At 42.5% G+C, this 26,548-nt stretch overlaps 1 protein-coding gene across 1 annotated transcript in view; it reads left to right on the top strand.

The window, feature by feature from the left end:
- SLC27A6 (solute carrier family 27 member 6) overlaps window positions 1-26,548 on the top strand; it is a 98,527-nt gene that overhangs the window by 13,980 nt on the left and 57,999 nt on the right. The window contains exons 3-5 of the mRNA XM_075835818.1: window positions 1,209-1,418; window positions 1,886-2,044; window positions 18,106-18,230. Of these exons, the coding sequence (XP_075691933.1) occupies window positions 1,209-1,418; window positions 1,886-2,044; window positions 18,106-18,230 (494 nt within the window). The remainder of the gene's footprint in view (window positions 1-1,208; window positions 1,419-1,885; window positions 2,045-18,105; window positions 18,231-26,548) is intronic.

Here is a 26,548-nt window from a genome sequence, read left to right as displayed (position 1 = left end):
AAAACACAGAAAAAGGCCATACTTACAAATGGACACAGCCAGGTCAGAAACGCTGATTAAGGAGAGTGAGAAGGTGCTTTAAATAATAATAGCCACTTCCACCAGTCTTGAGGGGAGTGGTGTGTGTGATGCATGGGATGTGTAGTAAGAAATAATAAATGAATAGTGTGTGTGCAAGTGTAATACTATAAGTGAAGTATAGGGGGCAGTAATGAGAAGTGCCTCAATAGAAATAAATGGATAATGGGGTGCAAGTGTGTGAAACATGGAGGGACTGAGAAACTGAGAAACATACACAGAATGGATGACAGGTTGGCTATTTGGGGTTAAGAAACATATCCTAATCCCCTAGCTTACATTGAGGAGCAGCCCATATTGAGGAGAGTTTGTACAACCAGACTACATCTTTACCCCTTGGTGCCTTGCACCGTACACTTATGGAACCGGAAGTCTGCCATTTAAGGGTCTTTATTTATTTATTTATTTATTTATTTGTTTGAATAAAATGCATTTATTTAAAATAACTTTTCTAAGTTAATTTGATTTAAAAAAAATTCATCATTTCACTTCAGCAGCTTCTATGTATCACAGTATATAGAAGCTGCAGAATCCCATTCACAGCCGAATTCATCAGTGAGCTCCTCTGAAGCATCGGTCTGCAGCGCTCCTGAGCGATCTTCTAAGCTCAGTTCTGATCAAGTCAAAGGGATATTCCGATGCATTATTTGTTAAAATTAAAATAGTAAAACAGACAGACAAGTAAAGAGCATTTAAAAGTGAACAAACATAAAAAAAATATGTATGTTTGGTATCCCTTAAACGTAACAACCCGCAGTATAAAGTTAATACATTATTTATACTCCATGGTGAACAGCAAAAATTAGGGAATTGCTTTTTTTTTTTTTTTTTTTTTTTAAATATGCAAGTTAAAAGCTAAGATATATGGACACCAAAATGGTGCATTCAAATGATACAACTCACCCCACAAAGAACAAGCAATCATATACAGTATGTATGTAAATAATAAATTAAAAATCGTTGTGGCTGTCGGAAAACAGTGAATCAAATTGAAACATTACCTGTGTCTTCAAGGCCAAAATTGTCTGCATTTTTAAGTGGTTGATGTTTTCTGAAAAAAAACAATGAATAGAAACATTGTTTATTGGTTAATTAATTGATTGATCTATTTATTTGATTTATTTTACAAGATATGCTTGAATCATTGGAAGAAATCCTGCCAAGTCTACAGGAAGACAACATTTCAGTTTGGGTAATGGCTGCAGAAACAACTCTTCCAGGTGCGGACACTATTCTAGACAAACTCGAAGATGTAACGGATGAGCCTGTGCCCCAAAGTCTGGGCTTTGTCAGCAGCATAAAAGCTGCAACACTGTTCATTTTCACCTCAGGGACTACAGGTATGAACATGTGATATCCTGTATTGACCTGTTATGTAATGCACATTTATTATATTTAAAAACTTTAAGAAATAGCGCAAAAGTTTATAATTTCGATATCTGGGAAGAAAAAGAATATTACTGATGAAATGTCTACAGTTAACCCTATGAATCCACATTCCATGATCTGACTTTATTATTTAACTATTTTTATAAAGTAATTGTCGGTAGGTCCCCTACTTTAAATTATATGCTGTTTACAATTAAAGGAGTTGCATGAGATTTTAAAAAAGTGACTTCTTTCGTCCAGAAACAGCGCCACACTAGTCCATAGGCTGCGTGTTATTAATTTAACCTCTAGATAAAATTTGAGTAAATATGGGATTCATCTGTTATGCTATATGATGTTGATCTGTATAGATATTGCTTTGATAAATGGACTACAGAAACATAGCGTTAAATGAGAAAATGTTCTTTATTTCCTACAGGTCTCCCTAAAGCAGCTGTTATTAGTCAGCTACAAGCACTGCGAGGGGCTGCTGGCATATGGGCATTTGGAGGCACCCCGGATGACATAGTGTATGTCACTCTGCCTTTGTACCATAGTGCTGCGTCTCTCATTGGAATTGGTGGATGCGTTTATCTAGGTATGTTTGATTTTTCTTCCACATGTTATTATAGTGTTTGCACATTATCAACACTATTTTAGACGTTAAGAACTGTTATTGCTGTATCTTTGCCAATGTACACAGTAAGTCAAGAATAAGTACCCTCCAACCACATCCTATGTTGAACGTCAACTTAAATGTTCACTTTTTAACACCATAAAAAGAAATAGAAAATATTGAATCAGCACCGCAAAATGTACAATTCCCTGACTGCCCCGATTTCACCTGAAACATGTAAAAGTCCGTCTTCAGAAGGCTAGGTTATTTTATCACAATCAAACCCCAATAAAGAGATGTCAGCATATTAATACTGAGATTCTTTCTTTATTGTTCCACACAATAACACCACAAAGGGACATTTCGGTTCATAGCATGTGGAGCCTTTAAAGGTCAGAGCTCTCTTCTTTTTGTTATAGAGCGCTCCAAATTCCCTCTATAAGCATATATATAGGCAGATATTTAAAATATAACAGAGGGAGCTTAGGCACTGACTGCATACTGTTTTATTATTGAGCTTAAAGGCTATGTACACCTTAAAAATAAATGTATTTACTTTTTTATATTTTTTTAATAAAAATGTCAGTGTATTTGGTGCAACATTGTAATTACATTTTATTAAAAAATATTTTTACTTTTTGAGATACAGCTGCTTTGTATCCTGTATACAGAGCCGCTGTATCGTTCGCTGAATCCTGTACATGGGTTCAGTGTCAGCGGGCCCTGCGTGTTTCTGACACGCAGGAACAAGCTGTTACCAATCACATCTATGTTTATAACTTAGATGTTACATAGTTCGTACGTTTGAAAAAAGACATGTCCATCAAGTTCAACCAAGGGATGGGAAAAGGGAAGTAAAACATTTCTACACATAAGAGGTTATATTTTTTTGTTCTAAGAAATTATCTAACCCTTTTTTTAAAGCCATCTACTGTCCCTGCTGTGACCAGCTCCTGCGGTAGACTATTCCATAGATTCACAGTTCTCACGGTAAAGAAGGCTTGTCGCCTCTGCAGGTTGAACCTTTTTTTCTCCAGGCGGAGGGAGTGCCCCCTTGTTTTTTGAGTGGGTTTTACATGGAACAGGATTTCACCATATTTTTTGTATGTGCCATTAATAGATTTATATAAGTTAATCATGTCCCCCCTTAGTCGTCTTTTTTTCAAGGCTAAATAGATTTAGTTCTCTTAATCTTTCTGTAATGACAGGGATAGGGAAACAGACAAGTGAGCCCTAATCTACACTCTAGTCCCTGCCTACTTGCAACGACCCGCCCTAGGCGACGGGGTACAACTGGGTGACGGTCCCTACACTCAGTAAGTGCACGACAGACAACCAGACAAGGAAACACAGAATAAAGGGAAACGGGGCAGTTGCCCACGGCAACACCGTGAGCAACAAGAGAAGTAAACGAGCCGAGTCAAACCAGGAGAGTACGAGGTACCAAACGCAGAGCAGAAGAGTAGTCAGTAAGCCAGGGTCATATGAAGCAGGGTCAAATAGTACAGAAGCTGCAGCAGGGCCAGGAAACCAAAAGAGAAGATTCACAAGCAAGGAGGAGCAGGAAAGGCAGGTATAAATAGACAGAGGGCGGGAGCTAGCTCCATCTGGCCAGACTGTGATAGGCTCTCCCACTCCTAAGCCTGCCATCCTGAGTGGTGGAAGATGGAGTCAGTCTCACAGACATAGAAGCAGGTGCAGACTGATTACCTATGGACGTGGATACAGAAGCTGTGCCTGGCGGATCCTTAACAGTACCCCCCCCCTTTTATGAGGGGCCACCGGACCCTTTCTAGATAGACCTGGTTTATTGGTGAAACGAAGGTGGAACCTCCTGACCAATACCCCAGCGTGAACATCCCGGGCGGGTACCCAAGTCCTCTCCTCAGGGGTGAGAACGGGGACAGGAGGTTTCCTCGAGGGAGCCAAGGACGGGGAGCAGCGTTTAAGGAGGGAGGCATGAAACACGTCGTGTACTCGAAAAGATGGGGGCAACTCCAGTCGGAAGGAGACAGGATTGAGGACTTCAATGACCTTGTATGGCCCTATAAACCGGGGAGCAAACTTCTTGGACGGGACTTTAAGGCGCAAGTTCTTAGACGATAGCCACACCAGATCCGCGACCATAAACAAGGGGTTAGCAGAACGTCTTCTATCTGCCTGAGTTTTTTGTATGCTCTGGGACGCCTCTAGGTTCTTCTGAACCTGGGCCCAGACTGTGCACAGTTCCCGATGAACGACCTCTACCTCGGGATTGTTGGAACTACCAGGTGAAACGGAGAACCGTGGATTAAACCCAAAATTACAGAAAAAGGGGGAGACCCCTGACGAGTTACTGACCCGGTTATTAAGGGAAAATTCGGCGAGGAGAATGAATGAGACCCAATCATATTGACAGTCAGAGATAAAACACCTTAAATATTGTTCTAGAGACTGATTAGTCCTCTCGGTTTGGCCTTTAGTTTCAGGATGGAAGGCAGAGGAGAAGGACAGATCAATCTCCAACTTTTTACAGAAGGCTCTCCAAAACAAAGAAACAAATTGTACCCCTCTGTCAGAAACAATATTGACAGGGACCCCATGGAGACGCAGGATGTGTTTGACAAACAAGGTAGCTAACGTCAGCATTGGGTAGTTTTTTGAGGGGCACAAAGTGGCACATCTTACTGAAGCGGTCTACTACAACCCACACCACCGACTTGCCTTGAGATGGAGGCAAATCGGTGATAAAATCCATGGAGATATGGGTCCAAGGTCTCTGGGGAATGGGCAAAGAACGTAGTAAGCCCGCTGGTCGGGACCTGGGAGTCTTGGACCTAGCACAAACCTCACAAGCGGCGACGTAGGCCTTAACGTCTTTAGGCAACCCAGGCCACCAATAGTTTCTGGCAATGAGGTGCTTGGTACCCAGGATGCCTGGATGACCAGATAGTGCGGAGTCATGATTTTCCCTAAGTACCCTTAGCCGGAATTGCAGGGGAACAAACAGCTTGTTCCCAGGAAGGTTCCCGGGAGCTGAACCTTGATCAGCAGCAATTTCAGAGACTAAATCAGAATCAATAGAGGAAATGATTATACCTGGAGGCAAAATACAAGCAGGATCTTCCTCCGAAGGAGGGCTGGCCATAAAGCTACGCGACAGTGCATCAGCCTTAATATTTTTAGACCCAGCCCTATAGGTAACCAAAAAATGTAATCTGGTAAAAAAATAACGCCCATCGAGCTTGTCTCGGGTTTAGCCGGCGGGCCGATTCTAGGAAAACCAGATTCTTGTGGTCGGTAAGGACCGTTACCTGGTGCCTAGCCCCCTCCAGGAAGTGGCGCCACTCTTCAAATGCCCATTTAATGGCTAAGAGTTCGCGGTTGCCAATATTGTTCATAGAAAGGATGCCCTGGAGTTGGAAAAAATACAAAGAAGAGCAACGAAGCTAATTAGGGGCATGGAGAATTTAAGTTATGAGGAAAGATTGAAAGAATTAAACCTATTTAGCCTTGAAAAAAGACGACTAAGGGGGGACATGATTAACTTATATAAATATATTAATGGCACATACAAAAAATATGGTGAAATCCTGTTCCTTGTAAAACCCCCTCAAAAAACAAGGGGGCACTCCCTCCGTCTGGAGAAAAAAAGGTTCAAGCTTCAGGGGCGACAAGCCTTCTTTACAGTGAGAACTGTGAATCTATGGAATAGCCTACCGCAGGAGCTGGTCACAGCAGGGACAGTAGATGGCTTTTAAAAAGGGTTAGATAATTTCCTAGAACAAAAAAATATTAGCTCCTATGTGTAGAAATTTTTCCTTCCCTTTTCCCTTCCCTTGGTTGAACTTGATGGACATGTGTCTTTTTTCAGCCGTACTAACTATGTAACTATGTAACTATGTAACTATGTAATATCATAGTTACTCTCAGTGGGCGAAAACTTCCTGGAGAAGTAGGCACAGGGACGGAGATGGGTGAGGGACCTGGTACCCTGGGACAAGACAGCCCCCACTCCCACCTCGGACGCATCAACCTCCACGATAAATGGCTCCATTTGGTTGGGCTCAACCAACACCGGGGCCGAAATAAAGCACTTCTTAAGGGCCTCAAAAGCCTGGACAGCCTCAGGAGGCCAGTGGAGGAGATCAGCACCCTTGCGAGTGAGGTCCGTAAGAGGCTTAGCGATGACCGAGAAGTTAGCAATAAATCTCCTGTAATAATTAGCGAACCCCAAGAAGCACTGTAACGCCTTCAGGGAGGCAGGTTGGACCCATTCCGCCACAGCCTGGACCTTGGCGGGGTCCATGCGGAATTCATGAGTTGTGAGGATTTGACCCAAAAATGGTATCTCCTGCACCCCAAACACACATTTTTCGGTCTTCGCAAACAGTTTGTTTTCCCGAAGGACCTGGAGCACCTTCCTGACATGCTCAATATGGGAGGACCAGTCCTTGGAAAACACAAGTATGTCATCAAGGTACGCTACAAGAAATACCCCCAGGTAATCTCTTAAAATCTCATTTATGAAATTCTGGAAGACCGCGGGAGCATTACACAACCCAAAGGGCATGACGAGGTATTCAAAATGACCTTCGGGCGTGTTAAACGCAGTCTTCCACTCATCCCCCTCTTTGATGCGGATAAGGTTATACGCCCCCCGTAGATCAAACTTAAAGAACCATTGGGCCCCCTGAACCTGATTAAAGAGATCAGGAATCAAAGGAAGGGGATACTGGTTCCTTACAGTGACCTTATTCAAGTTACGGTAGTCAATGCATGGCCTAAGACCACCATCTGTCTTCCCTACGAAGAAGAATCCAGCACCTACCGGAGAAGTAGAGGGGCGAATGTAACCCTTGGCCAGGCATTCCTGGATATACTCTCTCATGGCTTCACGTTCGGGACAAGAGAGATTAAATATCCTACCCTTAGGGAGCTTAGCTCCTGGTACCAAATCGATAGCGCAATCGTATTCTCTATGAGGAGGTAACACTTCGGAGGCCTCCTTAGAGAAAACATCAGCGAAGTCCTGAACAATCTCAGGTAGCGTGTTCACCTCCTCAGGGGGAGAAATAGAATTAACAGAAAAACATGACGTCAAGCATTCATTACCCCATTTGGTAAGATCCCCAGTATTCCAGTCAAACGTGGGATTATACAACTGCAACCAGGGAAGGCCTAAAACCAAATCGGACGATAATCCCTGCATCAACAGTACAGAGCACTGCTCCAAATGCATGGAACCGACAAAGAGTTCAAAAACAGGGTTACGCTGTGTAAAATAACCATTAGCAAGAGGAGTGGAGTCGATACCCACTACCAGGACAGGTTTAGGCAAATCAAACAAAGGCATAGCTAGAGACATAGCAAATTCCACAGACATGATATTAGCAGACGACCCTGAATCCACGAAGGCACTGCCGGTAGCAGACCTACCACCAAAAGAGACCTGAAAGGGAAGCAAGATTTTATTTCGTTTCATATTTACGGGAAATACCTGTGCGCCCAAGTGACCTCCCCGATGATCACTTAGGCGCGGAAGTTTTCCGGCTGCTTATTCTTACGCCGAGGACAGGTGTTCACTTGATGCTTGTCATCCCCACAATAGAAGCAGAGACCATTCTTCCTGCGGAACTCTCTACGTTGTTGGGGGGACACGGAGGCCCCGAGTTGCATGGGTACCTCCGAGTCTTCCGTGGAAGAACGAAGCAACGGAACCTCGGGAGGCATCATGGGGGAGTCAGAGGAGAAAACACATAAACGTTCACGTTGTCTTTCCCTGAGATGTCGGTCAAGTCGTACCGCTAAAGCCATAAACTGGTCTAGGGAGTCAGAAGAGGGATAGCTAACTAGCAGGTCTTTCAGGGCGTTCAACAGACCCAACCTAAACTGGCACCTTAAGGCAGGGTCATTCCACCGAGGAGCTACGCACCACTTCCTAAAGTCAGAGCAATACTCCTCAACAGGTCTCTTACCCTGACGTAAGGTCACCAGCTGACTCTCGGCAAAGGCAGTCCTGTCAGTCTCGTCATAAATGAGTCCGAGAGCAGAAAAGAAAAGATCAACGGAGGAAAGTTCAGGGGCGTCAGGTGCCATGGAGAAGGCCCATTCTTGGGGCCCTTCCTGGAGCCGGGACATAATTATCCCCACCCGCTGGTTCTCAGAACCTGAGGAGTGGGGCTTTAAACGAAAATAGAGCCTACAACTCTCCCGAAAGGAGAGAAAAGTCTTCCGGTCCCCTGAGAACCGGTCAGGCAATTTGAGGTGGGGTTCAAGAGGTGAGGTGAGGGGCACTACCATGGTAGCATCAGGCTGGTTGACCCTCTGAGCCAGGGCCTGGACCTGTAGGGAGAGACCCTGCATTTGCTGAACCAGGGTCTCAAGGGGGTCCATAGTGGTGTGAGGGACCAGGGTAGAGTAGGTATATGGGCTTGTGATTATGTAATGACAGGGATAGGGAAACAGACAAGTGAGCCCTAATCTACCCGCCACTCAGTCCCTGCCTACTTGCAACGACCCGCCCTAGGCGACGGGGTACAACTGGGCGACGGTCCCTACACTCAGTAAGTGTACGACAGACAACCAGACAAGGAAACACAGAACAAAGGGAAACGGGGCAGTTGCCCACGGCAACACCGTGAGCAACAAGATTGGTGAACGAGCCGAGTCAAACCAGGAGTGTACGAGGTACCAAACGCAGAGCAGGAGCGTAGTCAGTAAAGCCAGGGTCAAACCAGGAGTGTACGAGGTACCAAACGCAGAACAGAAGAGTAGTCAGTAAGCCAGGGTCATATGAAGCAGGGTCAAATAGTACAGAAGCTGCAGCAGGGCCAGGAAACCAGCAGAGAAGAATCACAAGCAAAGGAGGAACAGGAAAGGCAGGTATAAATAGACAGAGGGCGGGAGCTAGCTCCGTCTGGCCAGGCTGTGATAGGCTCTCCCACTCCTAAGCCTGCCATCCTGAGTGGTGGAAGATGGAGTCAGTCTCACAGACATAGAAGCAGGTGCCGACTGATTACCTATGGGCGTGGATACAGAAGCTGTGCCTGGCAGATCCTTAACACTATACATTGTTAATGTGCTAAATGACTATTCTAGCTACAAACGTCTGTTTTTTAATGCAATATCTACATAGGTGTATAGAGGCCCATTTCCAGCAACCATCACTCCAGTGTTCTAATGGTACATTGTGTTTGCTAACTGTGTTAGAAGGCTAATGGATGATTAGAAAACACTTGAAACCCCTTGTGCAATTATGTTAGCACCGCTGTAAACAGTTTTGCTGTTTAGAGGAGCTATAAAACTGACCTTCCTTTGAGCTAGTTGAGAATCTGGAGCATTACATTTGTGTGTTCGATTAAACTCTCAAAATGGCTAGAAAAAGAGAGCTTTCATGTGAAACTCGACAGTCTATTCTTGTTCTTAGAAATGAAGGCTATTCTATGCGAGAAATTGCCAAGAAACTGAAGATTTCCTACAACGGTGTGTACTACTCCCTTCAGAGGACAGCACACACAGGCTCTAACAAGAGTAGAAAGAGAAGTGGGAGGCCCCGCTGCACAACTGAGCAACAAGACAAGTACATTAGAGTCTCTAGTTTGAGAAATAGACGCCTCACAGGTCCTCAACTGGCAGCTTCATTAAATAGTACCCGCAAAACGCCAGTGTCAACGTCTACAGTGAAGAGGTGACTCCGGGATGCTGACCTTCAGGGCAGAGTGGCAAAGAAAAATACATATCTGAGACTGGAAAAGATTAATATGGGCAAAAGCACACAGACATTGGACAGAGGAAGATTGGAAAAAAGTGTTATGGACAGACGAATCAAAGTTTGAGGTGTTTGGATCATACAGAAGAACATTTGTGAGACGCAGAACAACTGAAAAGATGCTGGAAGAGTGCCTGACGCCATCTGTCAAGCATGGTGGGGGTAATGTGATGGTCTGGGGTTGCTTTGGTGCTGGTAAAGTGGGAGATTTGTACAAGGTAAAAGGGATTTTGAATAAGGAAGGCTATCACTCCATTTTGCAACGCCATGCCATACCCTGTGGACAGCGCTTGATTGGATTTCATCCTACAACAGGACAATGAGCCAAAGCACACCTCCAAATTATGCAAGAACTATTTAGGGAAGAAGCAGGCAGCTGGTATTCTATCTGTAATGGAGTGGCCAGCGCAGTCACCAGATCTCAACCCCATAGAGCTGTTGTGGGAGCAGCTTGACCGTATGGTACGCAAGAAGTGCCCATCAAGCCAGCCCAACTTGTGGGAGGGCCTTCTGGAAGCATGGGGTGAAATTTCTCCTGATTACCTCAGCAAATTAACAGCTAGAATGCCAAAGGTCTGCAATGCTGTAATTGTTGCAAATGGAGCATTCTTTGACGAAAGCAAAGTTTGAAGGAGAAAATTATTATTTCAAATAAAAATCATTATTTCTAACCTTGTCAATGTCTTGACTATATTTTCTAATCATTTTGCAACTCATTTGATAAATATAAGTGTGAGTTGTCATGGAAAACACAAAATTGTCTGGGTGACCCCAAACTTTTCAACGGTAGTGTACTTGAAGAATGCTTTTGGATTTGTTTTACTATCCTTGGCCACCTGCCTTTCATTTTGTATTTTTGCTGATTTTATTACCTTTTTACAAATTTTATTAAGCTCTTTATAATTTACAAAGGCTACAGCTGTACCCTCAGATTTGTATTTTTCAAATGCCCTTTTTTTGTCATGTATTGCCCTTTTTACAGAAGGTGTAAGCCATGTGGGGTTTCATTTGAGTCGTTTATACTTATGTGATTGATTACATGTGGATTCTGCATGCCAGAGAAAAGCAGGACTCGAGGACACTGAACCCTTCTGTCCCGCTGACCTGACAGATTCAGGTCTCAGCGCATTATACAGCTGCTCTGTATACAGGATACAAAGCAGCTGTATCTTAAAAAGTAATTTTTTTTAAAATAAAAATTAATTAGAAAGTTGCATAAAACACACTGATAGACATTTTTATAATAAATCGTTTTTGAAGGTGTACATAGCTTTTAATGAATATACAATATTAGATCTTAACCCCTAAATACCAAGTCTATTTTGGCGTTAAACCTGCCAGAATTTTTTTGTTTTTGCTTTGCTGCATTCAGACATAACTTTTTTATTTTTCTGTCGACATAGCTGTATGAGGGCTTGTTTTCTTGCGAGATGAGTTGTATTGTTCATTGGCCCCATTTTTGGGGAAACATATGACTTATTGGTTAACTTTTATTAACTCTTTCTGGGGGTGAATGGACAATAACAGCAATTCCACCATTGGTGTTTGGATTTTAAATTTATGCCGTTCACTGTGTGGCATAAATAACATGTTATCTAACATTCTTATTGCTATGGGTATGATAGATTACGGCAATACCAAATATGTATAGGTTTTTATGTTTTATTACTTTTGCACAAAAAAAACTTTTTTCTCAAATAATTAATTTTTGCATCGCCGCATTCCAAGAGCCATAACTTTTTTCTTTTTCCATATATGTAACTTGTAACTTGTCAATATATTTGGGCTTGTTTTTTTTTTCGGGACAAGATGACGTTTTTATTGGTTCTAGTATTTCAAACTTATACCAAGTATTTGAAATTACCTTCCCCCTTTTTTTGTTTGTTAATATATTAGCTTGGACTATGGCTTTTTAAGAGTAAATCAATTAATACAATTATTTTTAACTGGTTGCCGACACAGGACGAGAATACTCGTCCTGAGCGGCGGGTGCTTGCCGCATTAGGACGAGCATTCTCGTCCTGACAGATAGTGTGCCGCGCAATCAGGAGCGGGGTAACGGCTGAAATACACAGCTGCAGCCCCGCTTTAACAGCAGAGAGAAGAGAAACCTCTTCTCTCTGCCGTTAACCCCTTGAATTCCGAGATAAAATTTGACCGCAGCATTCAAAGTGCAAACGAGAAGTGGGAAACCCCTTTGATAGCGTCACAGGAAAACCCTTGTGTGGCCAGACAGCTCAGTGTATATTGAAGGACCCCAGCGCGGTCTAACCATATTTCCTGTTGTTAGGGCATACTGCGGTATGCCCTAACAACTGCCTGTGTACAATCAGTTATGTGCCTGTACATTAGAGTTAAAATATCTAAATCAAAATGAAAAATCCCCTATGGGATTAACAAAAAAGTAAAACTAATTAATTTAATGTTAAATAGGAAAAAAAAAACAGTAAAAGAATACACAGAAATGTAATTATTTTAGGATTAATAAACTTTACAAAATATAATATGTCCCAAAACATGAAATAATAAAGACATATTTGGTATCGCCACGATCATAACAACCTGTACAACAAATGCATAACATTATTTATAATGATCGGTGCATGGTGTAAAAAAAAAAAGAAAATGAAAACTGCAGTGGAACTCCTTTTTTTCTGCATTTTTGGCAAAATAAAAACTTATATAAATGAAGCAATAATGTAAATGTAGCAGAAAATGACACCTACATAAAGTACAACTCTTCCCGCAAAAAATAAAGTCTCATACAGCTACATCGCACAAAAAAATAAAAAAGTTATCAAAAAAATTGTTCTGTCCTCAAGGTCAAAATTGGCTGGGCCTTTAAGGGGTTAACCTCTTGAGTAAAGAGTAAGAGTACTTGAATGTCTGCAGTGAAACATAATTGAATAACAGAGTAGAAATACGGTGATTGAAAATGAACAGTGAAAAATTTAAAGTTTGGTAATATTTTTTATTTTTACTTACAGAGACAATTAAATTTTTCTGGTTTGTTGTGGCAGCCATTTTTGCGAAAGTGACAACAGGAAGTGCAGCCACAGTGGTTGTCACCTTTGAATTGGCTTCTCAGGAACTGATTTTAAAACAGCCATTATTAGGCTGGGTTCACACGACCTATTTTCAGACGTAAACGAGGCGTATTATGCCTCGTTTTACGTCTGAAAATAGGGCTACTATACGTCGGCAAACATCTGCCCATTCATTTGAATGGGTTTGCCGACGTACTGTGCAGACGACCTGTTATTTACGCGTCGTCGTTTGACAGCTGTCAAACGACGACGCGTAAAAATACAGCCTTTTCAAAAGAAGTGCAGGACACTTCTTTGGACGTTTTTGGAGCTGTTTTCTCATAGACTCCAATGAAAACAGCTCCAAAAACGGACGTAAAAAACGCTGCGAAAACGGCGCGAAAAACGGCGCGAAAAATGCGAGTTGGTCAAAAAACGTCTGAAAAGCAGGGTCTGTTTTCCCTTGAAAACAGCTCTGGATTTTCAGACGTTTTTGGTCACTACTTGTGCACATACCCTTATTGGTTGCACATGCTGACACTGAGGGTATGTTCATATGCACAAATCAAAACGGCTTAAAATGACAGAGCTGTTTTCAGGAAAAACAGCCTCTGATTTTCAGCCATTTTTGGAGCTGAAACTATTTTTTGAGCCGTTTTTTGGAGACGTTTTTGGAGCTGTTTTTCGCTACCATTTTTTCACACGTATTTCGGAGCATTTACGCCCCAAAATATGCCTGAAAATACAGCGTGTGAACATACCCTAAGGCTGGGTTCACACGACCTATTTTCAGACGTAAACGAGGCGTATTATGCCTCGTTTTACGTCTGAGGGTATGTTCACACGGCCTATTTACGGACGTAATTCGGGCGTTTTTGCCCCGAATTACGTCTGAAAATAGCGCCTCAATAGCGCTGACAAACATCTGCCCATTGAAAGCAATGGGCAGACGTTTGTCTGTTCACACGAGGCGTATATTTACGCGCCGCTGTCAAATGACGGCGCGTAAATAGACGCCCGCGTAGAAGAAGTGACCTGTCACTTCTTTGGCCGTAATTGGAGCCGTTATTCATTGACTCCAATGAATAGCAGCGCTAATTACAGCCGTAATTGACGCGGCGTTCAAGCGCCTGCACATGCCGGTACGGCTGAAATTACGGGGATGTTTTCAGGCTGAAACATCCCCGTAATTTCAGCCGTTACGGACCCCCGCCGTGTGAACATACCCTGAAAATAGGGCTACAATACGTCGGCAAACATCTGCCCATTCATTTGAATGGGTTTGCCGACGTACTGTGCAGACGACCTGTTATTTACGCGTCGTCGTTTGACAGCTGTCAAACGACGACGCGTAAAAATACAGCCTCGTCAAAAGAAGTGCAGGACACTTCTTTGGACGTTTTTGGAGCTGTTTTCTCATACACTCCAATGAAAACAGCTCCAAAAACGGACGTAAAAAACGCTGCGAAAACGGCGCGAAAAACGCCGCGAAAAATGCGAGTTGGTCAAAAAACGTCTGAAAAGCAGGGTCTGTTTTCCCTTGAAAACAGCTCTGGATTTTCAGACGTTTTTGGTCACTACGTGTGCACATACCCTAAGGCAGTTTTACCATCAGTTTCTGAGAAGCTTATTCAAAGGTGTCAATCAATATGGCTGAAAATGGCCACCACAACAAAACAGTTGTAATAGTAAAGCATACCTCCCAACCGTCCCGGATCCGGCGGGACAGTCCCGGTTTCTCTCCGCTATTCCGCCTTCCCGTGCGGTCTGGAAAATGTCCCGCTGGGCGCTGCATCAAAACAGCTGATCGCTGCTGACTGCAGCAGCGATCAGAAGAAGGCAGGAGTCTTGCGGCGGTGTTCTCACTGGGATCGATGCCGGCACGGGAGTGGACCAGTACAGTCACCTGACCTGTCACCTGACCTGTCATCTGACCTCACCGGTTAGGTGACTGGACTGGTCCACTCCCGGGCCGGCATCAACACCAGTGAGAACGCTGCTGCAAGACTCCTGCCTTCTTCTGACGGTGAGTGACGTCAAAGCAGAGCGGAGATTGGCAGCAGTAGGGCCGGCTACCTCTACCGCTCTCTGCTCTGGCGGCATTGTGGCACAAAGTATAAGGGGGTTCTGTTGCGTTACCTACAAGTGGACTGTGTGTGGAGCTATCTACAGCGGGGCTGTATCTGGCACTATGTACAGGGGGGCTGTGTGTGGAGCTATCTACAGGGGGGCTGTGTGTGGCGCTATCTACAGGGGGCTGTGTGTGGCGCTATCTACAGGGGGGCTGTGTGTGGCGCTATCTACAGGGGGCTGTGTGTGAAGCTATCTACAGGGGGCTGTGTGTGGAGCTATCTACAGGGGTCTGTGTGTGGCGCTATCTACAGGGGGCTGTGTGTGGAGATATCTACAGGGGGCTGTGTGTGGCGCTATCTACAGGGGGGCTGTGTGTGGAGCTATCTACAGGGGGCTGTAGCTGGCGCTATGTACAGGGGGGCTGTGTCTGGAGCTATCTACAGGGGGGCTGTGTCTGGAGCAATCTACAGGGGGGCTGTGTGTGGCACTATCTACAGGGGGGCTGTATCTGGCACTATGTACAGGGGGGCTGTGTCTGGAGCTATCTACAGGGGGGCTGTATCTGTCGCTATGTACAGGTGGCTTTATCTGGTGCTATGTACAGGGGGGCTGTGTGTGGCGCTATCTACAGGGGGCTGTATCTGGCGCTATCTACAGAGGGGATGTGTGTGGCGCTATGTACAGGGGGGCTGTATCTGGAGCTATCTACAGGGGGGCTCTGGTGGATGATTTTTCCATTGACGGGTAGCAGAGTTATACAACTGGAAAAAAAAATCCCCATCATGTAACTCTGCTACCTGTCAATTGAAAAGTCATCAACCACAGGGTCTCCCTCTTGACTTTCATTGTTATCAGCCTTTTGGTTTGTCCTGCAGCTGCCGTGATGAGCAAATGTGAGGGTATGTTCACACGAGGTCATTACGTCCGTAATTGACGGACGTATTTAGGCCGCAAGTACCGGACCGAACACAGTGCAGGGAGCCGGGCTCCTAGCATCATAGTTATGTACGACGCTTGGAGTCCTTGCCTGGCTGCAGGACAACTGTCCCGTACTGTAATCATGTTTTCAGTATGGGACAGTTGTCTGGCAGCGAGGCAGGGACTCCTAGCGTCGTACATAACTATGATGCTAGGAGCCCGGCTCCCTGCACTGTGTTCGGTCTGGTACTTGCGGCCGAAATACGTCCATCAATTACGGACGTAATGACCACGTGTGAACATACCCTTATACCCAAGATAGGAAAAGTAACACAAAGACGATATAACCGGATCCATAATATCTGTAATATCCGGACAGTCTAGAGATCCGCAGTGAGAATTTGCGCGTGTTATTTGCAGAAGGATCTGGCCGTGATTTGATGTGTTTATGCGGGATATTGGGCGTGGTTAGGGGGCGTGGCTTAAAATGCCCCTCTTTTCCAAATTCAAAAGTTGGGAGGTATGGTAGAGTAAGCAAATAAAATATCTCTGTAAGTAATAATATTTGGGCAGTTTTTGTATGTATTTGCAGTGAAGCAAAAGAAAACCACTGGAACATGAGAGTCTCTGTACAAAAAGGGGGTTTGTACCCATTATTTTGGTAGGACAAACCATGTTCTATGTTCTTAGTTTCTGTATTGATTTTTATTGAAAGTGCTTTGCATACTTCATACAGTTTTTTTATTTACTCCACACACTTAATATTTAATACCTGAAAAGGAGCCTTTTAATATTCTCACAAAACAGTTTTGTAAGTTTTACACAAGTTTTAACAGATAAATACTTGTCTTTACAGTGTTACAGTTCACAAATGCCTTTCAGATGTAACTTTCATAATGTCCATAAATGTAAATTAATTGTAAAATAGCTCTAGGGCCAACTAAAACCTTAAAGGTGGAGAAATCTTCTCATAGCATATTTCTTTACTGTGTACTAGGACCCAAGGTATAGGTCTGATCTTGAATGTAAATTTTATAACATGTATTTTATTGTTAGGGCCTCTTCACATCAGTGTTGCCCTTCCATTGAGGGTTTTCGTCAGAGGTTTCCGTCTGGTAACCCACCAACGGAAGGGCAAACTGAAACCTTAGCTTCCGTTTGCATCACCATTGATCTGAATGGTGACGGAAACTTTGCTAATGGTTTCCGTTTATCACAGTTGTGAACGGGTTCTGTTGTTTTGATGGAATCAATAGCGCAGTCGACTACGCTATTGATTCCGTCAAAACGACGGAACCCAATCACAACGGTGACAGACAGAAACCATTAGCAAAGTTTCCGTCACCATTGAGATCAATGGTGATGTAAACCCAAGCTAAACTTTCCATTTACTAAACCAAAAAAGAAATGTCTCAAAAATTGCACAATTTTTTCATCAAAATATATATATATAATTTTATTAGTTCACATATGAACAAACATAACCCCCCTACAAATATATATTACAAACATATAAAAAACATTTATATAAAATCAACCAGGTTTAGCACCATCAAAATCATTTATCATAAGTTCATCCACAGATAGCAATAGTTACAAGCAGGGACAATAAATCAGAGAATGGTAACCCTGCCAGTATAATACACAAAATGAGTGTCACCCTCAAAAGTAAAAGCTAATGCAAGTCATTTTACCTGTGGAAGACATGATGGTAGTTGGACCGCACACCTGGAAAGAACACACCTCCATTAGCTTGTACTTTTGAGGGTGACACTAATTTTGTGTATTATACTGGCAGGCTTACCATTCTCTGATTTATTGTCCCTGCTTGTAAGTATTGCTATCTGTGGATCAACTATGATAAATGATTCTGATGGTGCTACACCTGGTTGATTTCATATAAATGTTTTTTATATGTTTGTAATATATATTTGTAGGGGGGTTATGTTTGTTCATATGTGAACTAATAAAATTATATTCTTTTTTTAATGAAAAAATTGTGCACATTTTTGAGACATTTTTTGGGGTTTATTTTATATTCATATTGTTATATCTTGATTATTTAATTATGTTAAGGATGTATATAGGTTATTATAGGGTTTCCATTTACCTTTCCGTTGAGGGGTTAACCCGACGGAAACCTCCGACAGAACCCCTCAACGGAAGGGCAACGCTGATGTGAACAGGGCCTTAGGCTCCTTTACAAGTAATTTAAGAATGCAGACAAATGTCTCCATTTATCCTAAATTATTTCTTTTTTTATACATAATGAACAGGATCAACGTGTGTATTGAGGAAAAAGTTTTCAGCAAGCCAATTTTGGGTTGACTGCAAAAAATATAATGTTACAGTGTTTCAATACATTGGGGAGCTGTGTCGCTATTTATGTAAACAGCCTGTGGTAAGTCTGAAATGTTACAATTTACCATCTTAGATATTTAAGTGTATTCTGATTGTATATATCATTATTGCATTACAGGTTTGTATATGTGAGCGGTATAAGGCCTGATGCACAAGGCATAGATACCTCTACAACGGAATGCAAAGTCCCTATGGTTCCATATTACAGAGCCATGGGCTCTCCATAAATAAACTCTTCCGTAATACAGTGGACATATGCAAGAATTTATTTCTCATGGATTCCATATGATTTGTGAGAAAAAATCTCTATATGCCTTAATATTAAATCAGAGGTATACAGAGGTATAGAATGGGCCCATAGATTTTTATCGGTGCAATATTACGGATCTGAACAGCATGCTTCCATAATATTTGAATAATTTTGATAAATAAGATTGGTATTTGAGGAATATGAGTAATATACACTGGCTTAAACCTGTGTTGCAATGTCAGTCATTGCCAACTTACAAAAGTCATTATGTAGCTGGAAATAGATGTAGCGTTCACAGTACTTTATTATGAGCTGAGAATACTACATGTGGGGTCTGAAAAAAACCGTGATTTACCATAATATAAATGATTTTCCATACATACTGTGTGAAATATCTAAGAAAAAAGCTTGAAAATGCCTTAATAGAGGAGGTGAAACGGTGTGGTTCCATGTTGCATGAATAAATTCACTTTATTTGAGTGCTGCTTCACGTTCTCTTTTTTGGATAAGAAAAAGCTGAATGTTCATGGTTTGGAGGCAAATATTCCCATCTGACCAGCTTAATGCAAGACGTGTGCTCAATATATATCACCTAGGAAATAACCACCCAACCCCAAACCCAGGTGACCTGACCAATTCAGCTTGTAAGTGGAAGGAATTGAAGAGGCTGTATATTAGGAGCACTTACGCCAGTTTATCCTCTTATGGACTTCATGGCTCATTTCAGCCTCCTGATCAGCATCCTTATCTTTTCAGTGACCCTCCCTTTTGACATTGTGTTATCCACTCGTGCTCTTATCCCCAAAGGCACTCTTACTCACTGTCATACTAACCGATTTAGCAGGTGCTAACAAGTTGTGCCTCTTGGAACTTCCTGTGGATGACATGGCTGTGTGCATGAAAATTTCTACTCTTCATTCTCTGGACTTCAAAAGTAATTTTATGTACAGGCAGGTAGGGCGAGTGAGGTGTAGGGTTTATAAGTGGCTGAAGTGAGCCATCACATGTCTGGTGCCACCAAAATGCCTGCAACAAGAGTCATGTTGAATGTTGTTGCAAACACACACTTCTTGCACATATACATTTCTTGGCTCGCGATGTGAGTAATATGGAAAAGCTGCATTGCTGGTCCCAATGGCTCTGAAAAATATGGGGCACAGAGAATGTGACAGTCAAATTATGTACAGAGTAGCAGCCCCTTATTGTAGATGGTTGAAATGATGAAGGTCTGGATTAATGACCCCTTGGATCCTTAATCTGTCTGTGGGGCACATCATTTACATATACAGTTTCAGCTTTTTGTTCAGTACACCTACAGTCCTCTTTCACAGCCCGAAATGGGCTGTATATACGAGCTCCGATCAATGTTGATCGACGCTCGTTTGCTCCTTTCACAAGGAGTTATGTTTGGGGTCGATCGATGGTTACTATGATCACTCGTCCTCATACATTTCTATCATGTCCGCAGCACACCTCCCTTACACAGGGAGATGTGCTGCCAACAACGATAATATTTCTTGCAGCATAAACTATACAATCAGACGATGAACAAGCTAGGTCAATTTGCTCTTTCATCGGCTGATCGTTGCCCTGCTTACACAGGGCAATGGTCGGGAATAATTTGCCTGAGTAAAAGGGCCTTTAGGAACCATGTAGTGGGTAAAATTGATAAATTAGTTTAGCTTTATTATGGCATCTTACACATTTTTAGGGACCTGTTTGATTGTAGGCTTTCTTTAAATATATATTGTGTGTTCTAATGTTTTTTTCATTTAAAATATACAGTAGATTTGCCTTTATTTTCAAAATTTTCTAGACCACTTTGATCATTAGAGATGTCATTACATTTCTAGAATTTAAAGGCATAGATTAATCAGTGTTCTCCAGTAAGGAGGTCTTATATTAGATGGTATTGTGTTGTAGTTGATACTTAGGTATGTCGTTTTCTGTATATTTTGTAAATGCACCAGTAGGACCACATTGTTTGCAGTGCCAGAATTCCAAGTCTCGACCTCTGACATAGAAAGCAATATTTGTGTACTTAAGTGAAGTTATTTTCACTAGTCAAAAGAAATTAAAAACTGTAACATTGATATACTCCAATATTAATAATAATAATAATAATAATAATAACCTTTATTTGTATAGCGCCAACATATGCTTTATGGCCTGTTCACATCAGCATTGTCTTTCCGTTGAAAGGTTCCGTCGGAGCTTTCCGTCGGGGGAACCCCTCAAAGGAAAGGCAAACGGAAACCATAGCTTCCATTTGCATCACCATTGATCTCAATGGTGACGGATACTTTGCTAATGGTTTCCGTTTGTCACCGATGTGAAAGGGTTCAATTTTTTTGACGGAATCAATAGCGCAGTTGCAGTATCCATCACTATTGAAATCAATGGTGATGCAAATGGAATCTATCGTTTCCGTTTATCTTTCCATTGAGGGGTTCCCCCAAGGGAAAGCTCAGACGGAACCCCTCAACAGAAAGACAACGCTGATGTGAACAGGCCCTTACAATTGGGGAAGAAGCAAATCATAAAAAATAATCAAACAAATTAATAAACAATGAGATAAAAGAAGAGAGTTCCCTGCCTGTAAGAGTTTGCAATCTAAATTAAATTGGCGTAGTGACACAATAGGTACAAGGTGCTAATTTTGTGCAGGGATCCAACTCCTTTTGTTGTCAAGGGGAACATAAATAAATCTGTCTAAACCAGTCACCCATCCAGTATCTGAGCCAACATACTGTAGACACAAAAGGCAAAGCGATGTGCAAGAGTATCTATTTGATGAAAGGATGTAGTAGAGATATCTGTGAGCAGGTCAGGTCGTGTATGGGCCATAAAATATGGTTATGTGACATAGACCTACTTAAGAAATGAGTTTTAATGTTTGGACCAAGACTGGAGACATCCTGCAGATGGGAGTGAGAGGATCTAATAAAGGAAGATAAGAGCCATTGGTCATTTTCTGAGCGAAGAGCACAAGTGATATGGTAAACAGAGATGAGAGTGGATATGTATGACAGTGCAGCATTGTGAATCACTTTGTAGACTAGTAGGGGAGTCTTAAATTTAATTCTACAAGAAACATAAAACTAGTAAAGTCGGAGACAGGGAGCAGAGACGTTACTATAACTGCTAGACAGAGAGATAACCCTGGCCGCTGCGTTCATGATGGATGTAATCAAAGCCAGTTTCAATAAGTAGTGAGTTACAGTAATCCAGGCGGGAAATGCTTAGGGCCTAGATTAATATTTTAGCAATGTCAGTAGTGAGGTAGGGACGGATGCGAGAGATGTTTTCTAGATGACGGCTGCAGGATTTGACAATTCACTGCATGTAAGGAAGAAATTACGAATCAGAGTCAAATATAACTCCAAAACATTGGGCGTGATGTCTAGGAAGAATGTTGGTGTTACAGACAGAGAAGAAGACATCTGGTTTAGGTGAAGATGATGGAGGAAGCTCTGTATTATAGAGATTCATTTTGAGATATAAAGAGGACATGACAGCAGAGACAGCGGACAGACACTCATTAGTTTTTAGGAGAGCAGGAGAAATGTCCTCGGAGGATGTATAGCATTGGGGGTCTTAAGCGCAAAGAAGATACTGGAAACCAAAGTCTACCCGACTCGGATTGTGTAGAGAGAAAACAGGAGGGGGTTCAACACTTAACCTTGTGGAACTCTAACAGAGAGGAAGTAGAGCCAGACAAAGTGTGGTCAGAGAAATAGAAGGAAAATCAACATAGTATAGTGCTCTTTAACCCTGTCATGACCAAGGGTCACTGATGCCCCTGTGTCCAGGTCAAATTTTCCATTTCTGATGTGCACTTCTTTAAACGATAATATCTTTGAAACCGCTTTGAATATCCTAACTATTTTTACTTTGTTTTTTACAAGACTTATGAGGCTTAAATTGTTGTTTTAGTTAATTTTAGTTTAATTAATTCCATGTTTAAATTTTTTATTATGAGCAGACACACATATATATATATATTGTAGCAGTGCAGCTACTAAGGGGCTGTATTGCTCCCAGTCTAAGGAAGACCTGTATTGCCAGTCTGTGGGAGTCAGAGGTTCTGGTAAGAACATATGTTTGTTGTGAGGTGCTGGGCAGAAGGCCTTTCACCCTGATAGCTAGGGAAGCTGTATGTTTAGTTAGAGGCTGTGCGGCTTAGGGTTTATTTTTGAACTGTTTTGTAAAACTGCTTTTACTGTATGAAAACTATAAAGCTGGTTACAGCCAGTTTCATACCGAATCCACTGTCTTGGAGTGAAAATTCTTAAGTGTGCCAACTATCTTACCCTGGAGATGGTGATCCTGTGAGCTAACTTACCCCAAGTTGTCACAAAATATATATATATATATATATATATATATATATATATATATATATATATATATACACACTGTTGCAGCTCTTTAACAGTTAAAGGGGTTGTCCGAGATACCAAAATTTTTTCAAAAACTGTGTCATACATTACCCCTTATACAGACAACCTAAATAAAGCATTATTTTAAAAAAAAATTCTACTTAGCACATTTCTTCTTTGAATTTAGCACAGTTTGTTTACATGCAGTTCATCTCTGGTTTGTTGATCTTTCCTTGTTATGAAACTTTTTTCCCGTGCACGCTCATTGCAGGCTGCAATGAGCGTGCACGTACCTTCCAAGAGTTCATGTGAGCTTTCCTTGCTCCTCCCGCTGACCTCCTTCACTGGACTTGTCTCCTTGCTGACATTCTTGAAGGATGATGAGCAAATGTTCTCCTCCCCATTATGTTTTTCACATTTATGTTTTCTTTCTCTTTTCAGGTCTATAAACCTCTTCGTGTCTCCCCTCACCCTCGTCCACCGTCTTCTATCTCATGTCTCTCTCCACTAAGGCCATGTTCAAACAGAGTTTTTTTGCCGGAGGAATATCTGCCTCAAAATTCCGTCTTGAAGTTTGCGGCAGATTTACCTCTCCCTGCACGTTGATTTTTGCGTCATTTTTCCCGGAATTTTTTGTGCGCTGTTTGCGGCTTTGTTTGCGGTTTTGTTTGCCGCTTTGTTCGGGCCGTTTTTCGCTTCGTTTATCTTGGCGTTTTTTGCGTCTTTTTTTGCTGTGTTTTCCGTTGCGTTTATCGTAGCCTTTTTTGTATCGTTTCTTTTTTTGCATCGTTGTTTGCGGCTATTTTTGCTGCGTTTTTCGTTGCGTCTTTCGTGGCGTTTTCCCAGTTGTTTTTCGCGGCGTTCTTTGCCTCTTTGTTTGCGGCTTTTTCCGCGATGTTTTTCGCAACGTTTTCCGTGGCGTTTATTGTAGCCTTTTTTGCGTCGTTTTTCGCCTCTTTTTTTGCGTCGCTGTTTGCGGTTTTTTTTTCTGCGTTTTTCGTTGCGTCTTTCGTGGCGTTTTTGCCTCTTTTTTCGCGGCTTTATTTGCAATGTTTTTCGCGGCGTTTATCGTAGCCTTTTTGGCGTTGTTTTTGCGGCTTTTTTTGCTGCGTTTTTCGCGTCGTTTTCCGTCATGTTTTTCGCCCACGGCAATTGAGCGCCGCGGGCATAAAACAACGGAAATACGCTTTCTCTGCCTCCCATTGAAGTTAATGGGAGGTCAGAGGCGTAAACGCCCGAAGATGGAGCATGTCGCTTGTTTTTCCCACGAGGCAGTTTTACTGCTCGCGGGAAAAAGACGCCGACTCCTCCCATTGAAATCAATGGTACGCATTTTTTACAAGTTTTGCTACGCTGTTTCCGCTTAAAAAAAAACAGGCGGAAACATCCCCGTAATTTCAGCAGTTATGGACGCCCTCGTGTTAACATACACTAACAATGTAGGCTTAGATACAGGACCCCAGAAGATCTTATCCAGTTCAGGACCGGGCTATTTTGCGCCTTCAGGACCAGATACCGTTTAGCCATTTTTAGCACGTGTTAGTTAAATGGCTATAACTTTTTTATTTGTTGGGCTAACGACGTGATTTTTGCGATGTTTTTTCTGTAGACAATGCAGGTTTCATTTTTTATCGTTTTTATACACACCTTTTTTGCCATTTTAGAATTTTCTTTCATAAAGTTTGAAAATAATAGTAAAAAAAAAAGCTTTTTTACGTTTCAGCTATTTTTTTTTGGGTAATAACATAGTTTTACCCTAAAATATACCTTTTATTTGTGATCGTCATTGTCTACCGTAAATTTTTATATATTACATGTCTATATTAGGGTACTAGGGTCAGCGCTAGCGTTACAACAATGATTGGCGGGGGGAACGGTATTTTTTGGGGTGGGTATTTTATGTGTATTTATTATTTTTTTTTTTTTTGCACTTTACTTTATTATTTTTTTATTACTATGGTCTGTCCCCCAAAGGTCAGAAAAGACCTTTGGGGAACTTTATATATTTTTTTTCTTTCTTTTACATGTTTTTCCACTGTAACTGGAGCTGCACAGCAGCCCCAGTTACAGGGGAAATCAGCCCTCTCATAGTGACGATTGTCACTAATAGGGCTGTGCTGGGTCTAGTAAGACCCAGCAGCAGTCTGTCAGTAACGGCACCCGGTGATCATGTGACCAGTCACATGATCACCGGGAGGAATAGAGACAGCGGCGCGGGGCCGCTGTCTCTATTCCTATACACAGCGTTCATTGCGCGCTGTGTAAAAAGACATCGGAGAAGACAGAAGCAGCTAAAGCTGCTTCTGTCTTCTCCTCAGGGTCCCCGGCAGTCACTGACAGCTGGAGACCCGACATTCAGCTGCCCGATCGCGCGGGCAGCAAGTTAAAACCCGAGACGTAGAAAGTCTATGGCTCGGGTTTTAAGGACCCGTCCCTGACCGCTGGCCGTAAAAATACAGCCAGCGGTCGGGAACCAGTTGTTAAACAGTGTACGGTGTCCCGCGGGCCGCAGATAACAGCCTCAAGGGCTGCATGCGACCCGTGTGCTGCATCGTGTTGTATAATTCCCTATCAAAGCCTACTATGTGTAGGCTATGATAGGGGAAGAACTAAAAGTACAGAGGTCACTGTACCTTTCTAGTCCGCGGGTGCCGTCCCTCTTCACTTTTTTCACTGTGAACACGCATAGGCGCGTTCACAGTGAAAAGATGCATAGGCTGGGCGGGCACGCGCAGAAACGTCACGTCTCCAGTGACGTGTCGTGTCCCATCCGAGGTCTCGCTGGGGCGAGACCATGTGATCGGGACACGACACGACAGTGGAGGAGGAAGAAAACGTGACATCAGAAGACATGTGATCGGCAGAAAAGAGCTGCCAGAACGGAGAACAGAAGCAAGATTGCACAGGTAAGTATATTAGGGAATACTTAATGTGTGCATTGTGTGTTTAACTTTAAAATAAAAATATATCTCGGACAACCCCTTTAACCTTCTTCACTCTCCAGGAGAGAGAAGAAGACTGAAGAGTTAAAACAACACTTTTAGTACCTTATCTGCCCAGATAATGAGCACACCTGCTCCTTTATCTCTGGGCAGAAGCCTACGGAGGGAGAAGGAGGGGGAGGAGCTGACACACACGGGGAGAGAGAAAAGTGCAGACTGCTACATTGTGAGCAGCGATGCACTTGTAACTTTAGTTTAATAAAAAAAATGTTTGTTTTATAAAATTAAGTCAAAGAGGTGTCGGCACTTGTAAAGGGAGCCAACACTTAGATTAGTGCAGAGCTGCTCACGCTGAAGCAGGTCTTCACTCATTAAACCCCGATCACGCTGCAAACGTCTATACACGTGCTAACTGCACGGGGCATCAGCAGTTAGACCGTATATAGCCGCATGGCAGTCGTGAAGGGGTTAATCTAAAGAAGCAGTTAGTTGCTGAGTAGTCTATTCAATTTTCCTTTGTGCTAATGTTATACATCTCCCCTAATATGTCAAGAATTTGAATTGTACTATTGAAAATATAATCAAAATTTCTTGATGATACGTATTAGGGTTTTTAGGCCTAACAAGCTTTTGTCGTTTGTAATGCAGCACGTAGGTGTTTGTGTCATTTCTGCCAGCTGCTATAGCTGAAAGCCCTTCTTTGTTATCTACTGCAGTGAAAATGAAATTCTCTAGTGAATCGAGAACAGGAATGTGGTCACTTTCGCCCATTGAGCCGTGTCTC

This window comes from Rhinoderma darwinii, chromosome 1 (assembly GCF_050947455.1).
Source record: "Rhinoderma darwinii isolate aRhiDar2 chromosome 1, aRhiDar2.hap1, whole genome shotgun sequence".
Classification (NCBI taxonomy): Eukaryota; Metazoa; Chordata; class Amphibia; order Anura; family Rhinodermatidae; genus Rhinoderma; species Rhinoderma darwinii.
The sequence above is the reverse complement of the archived record's forward strand: the minus strand, read 5'-3'. Positions and strand labels throughout refer to the sequence as shown.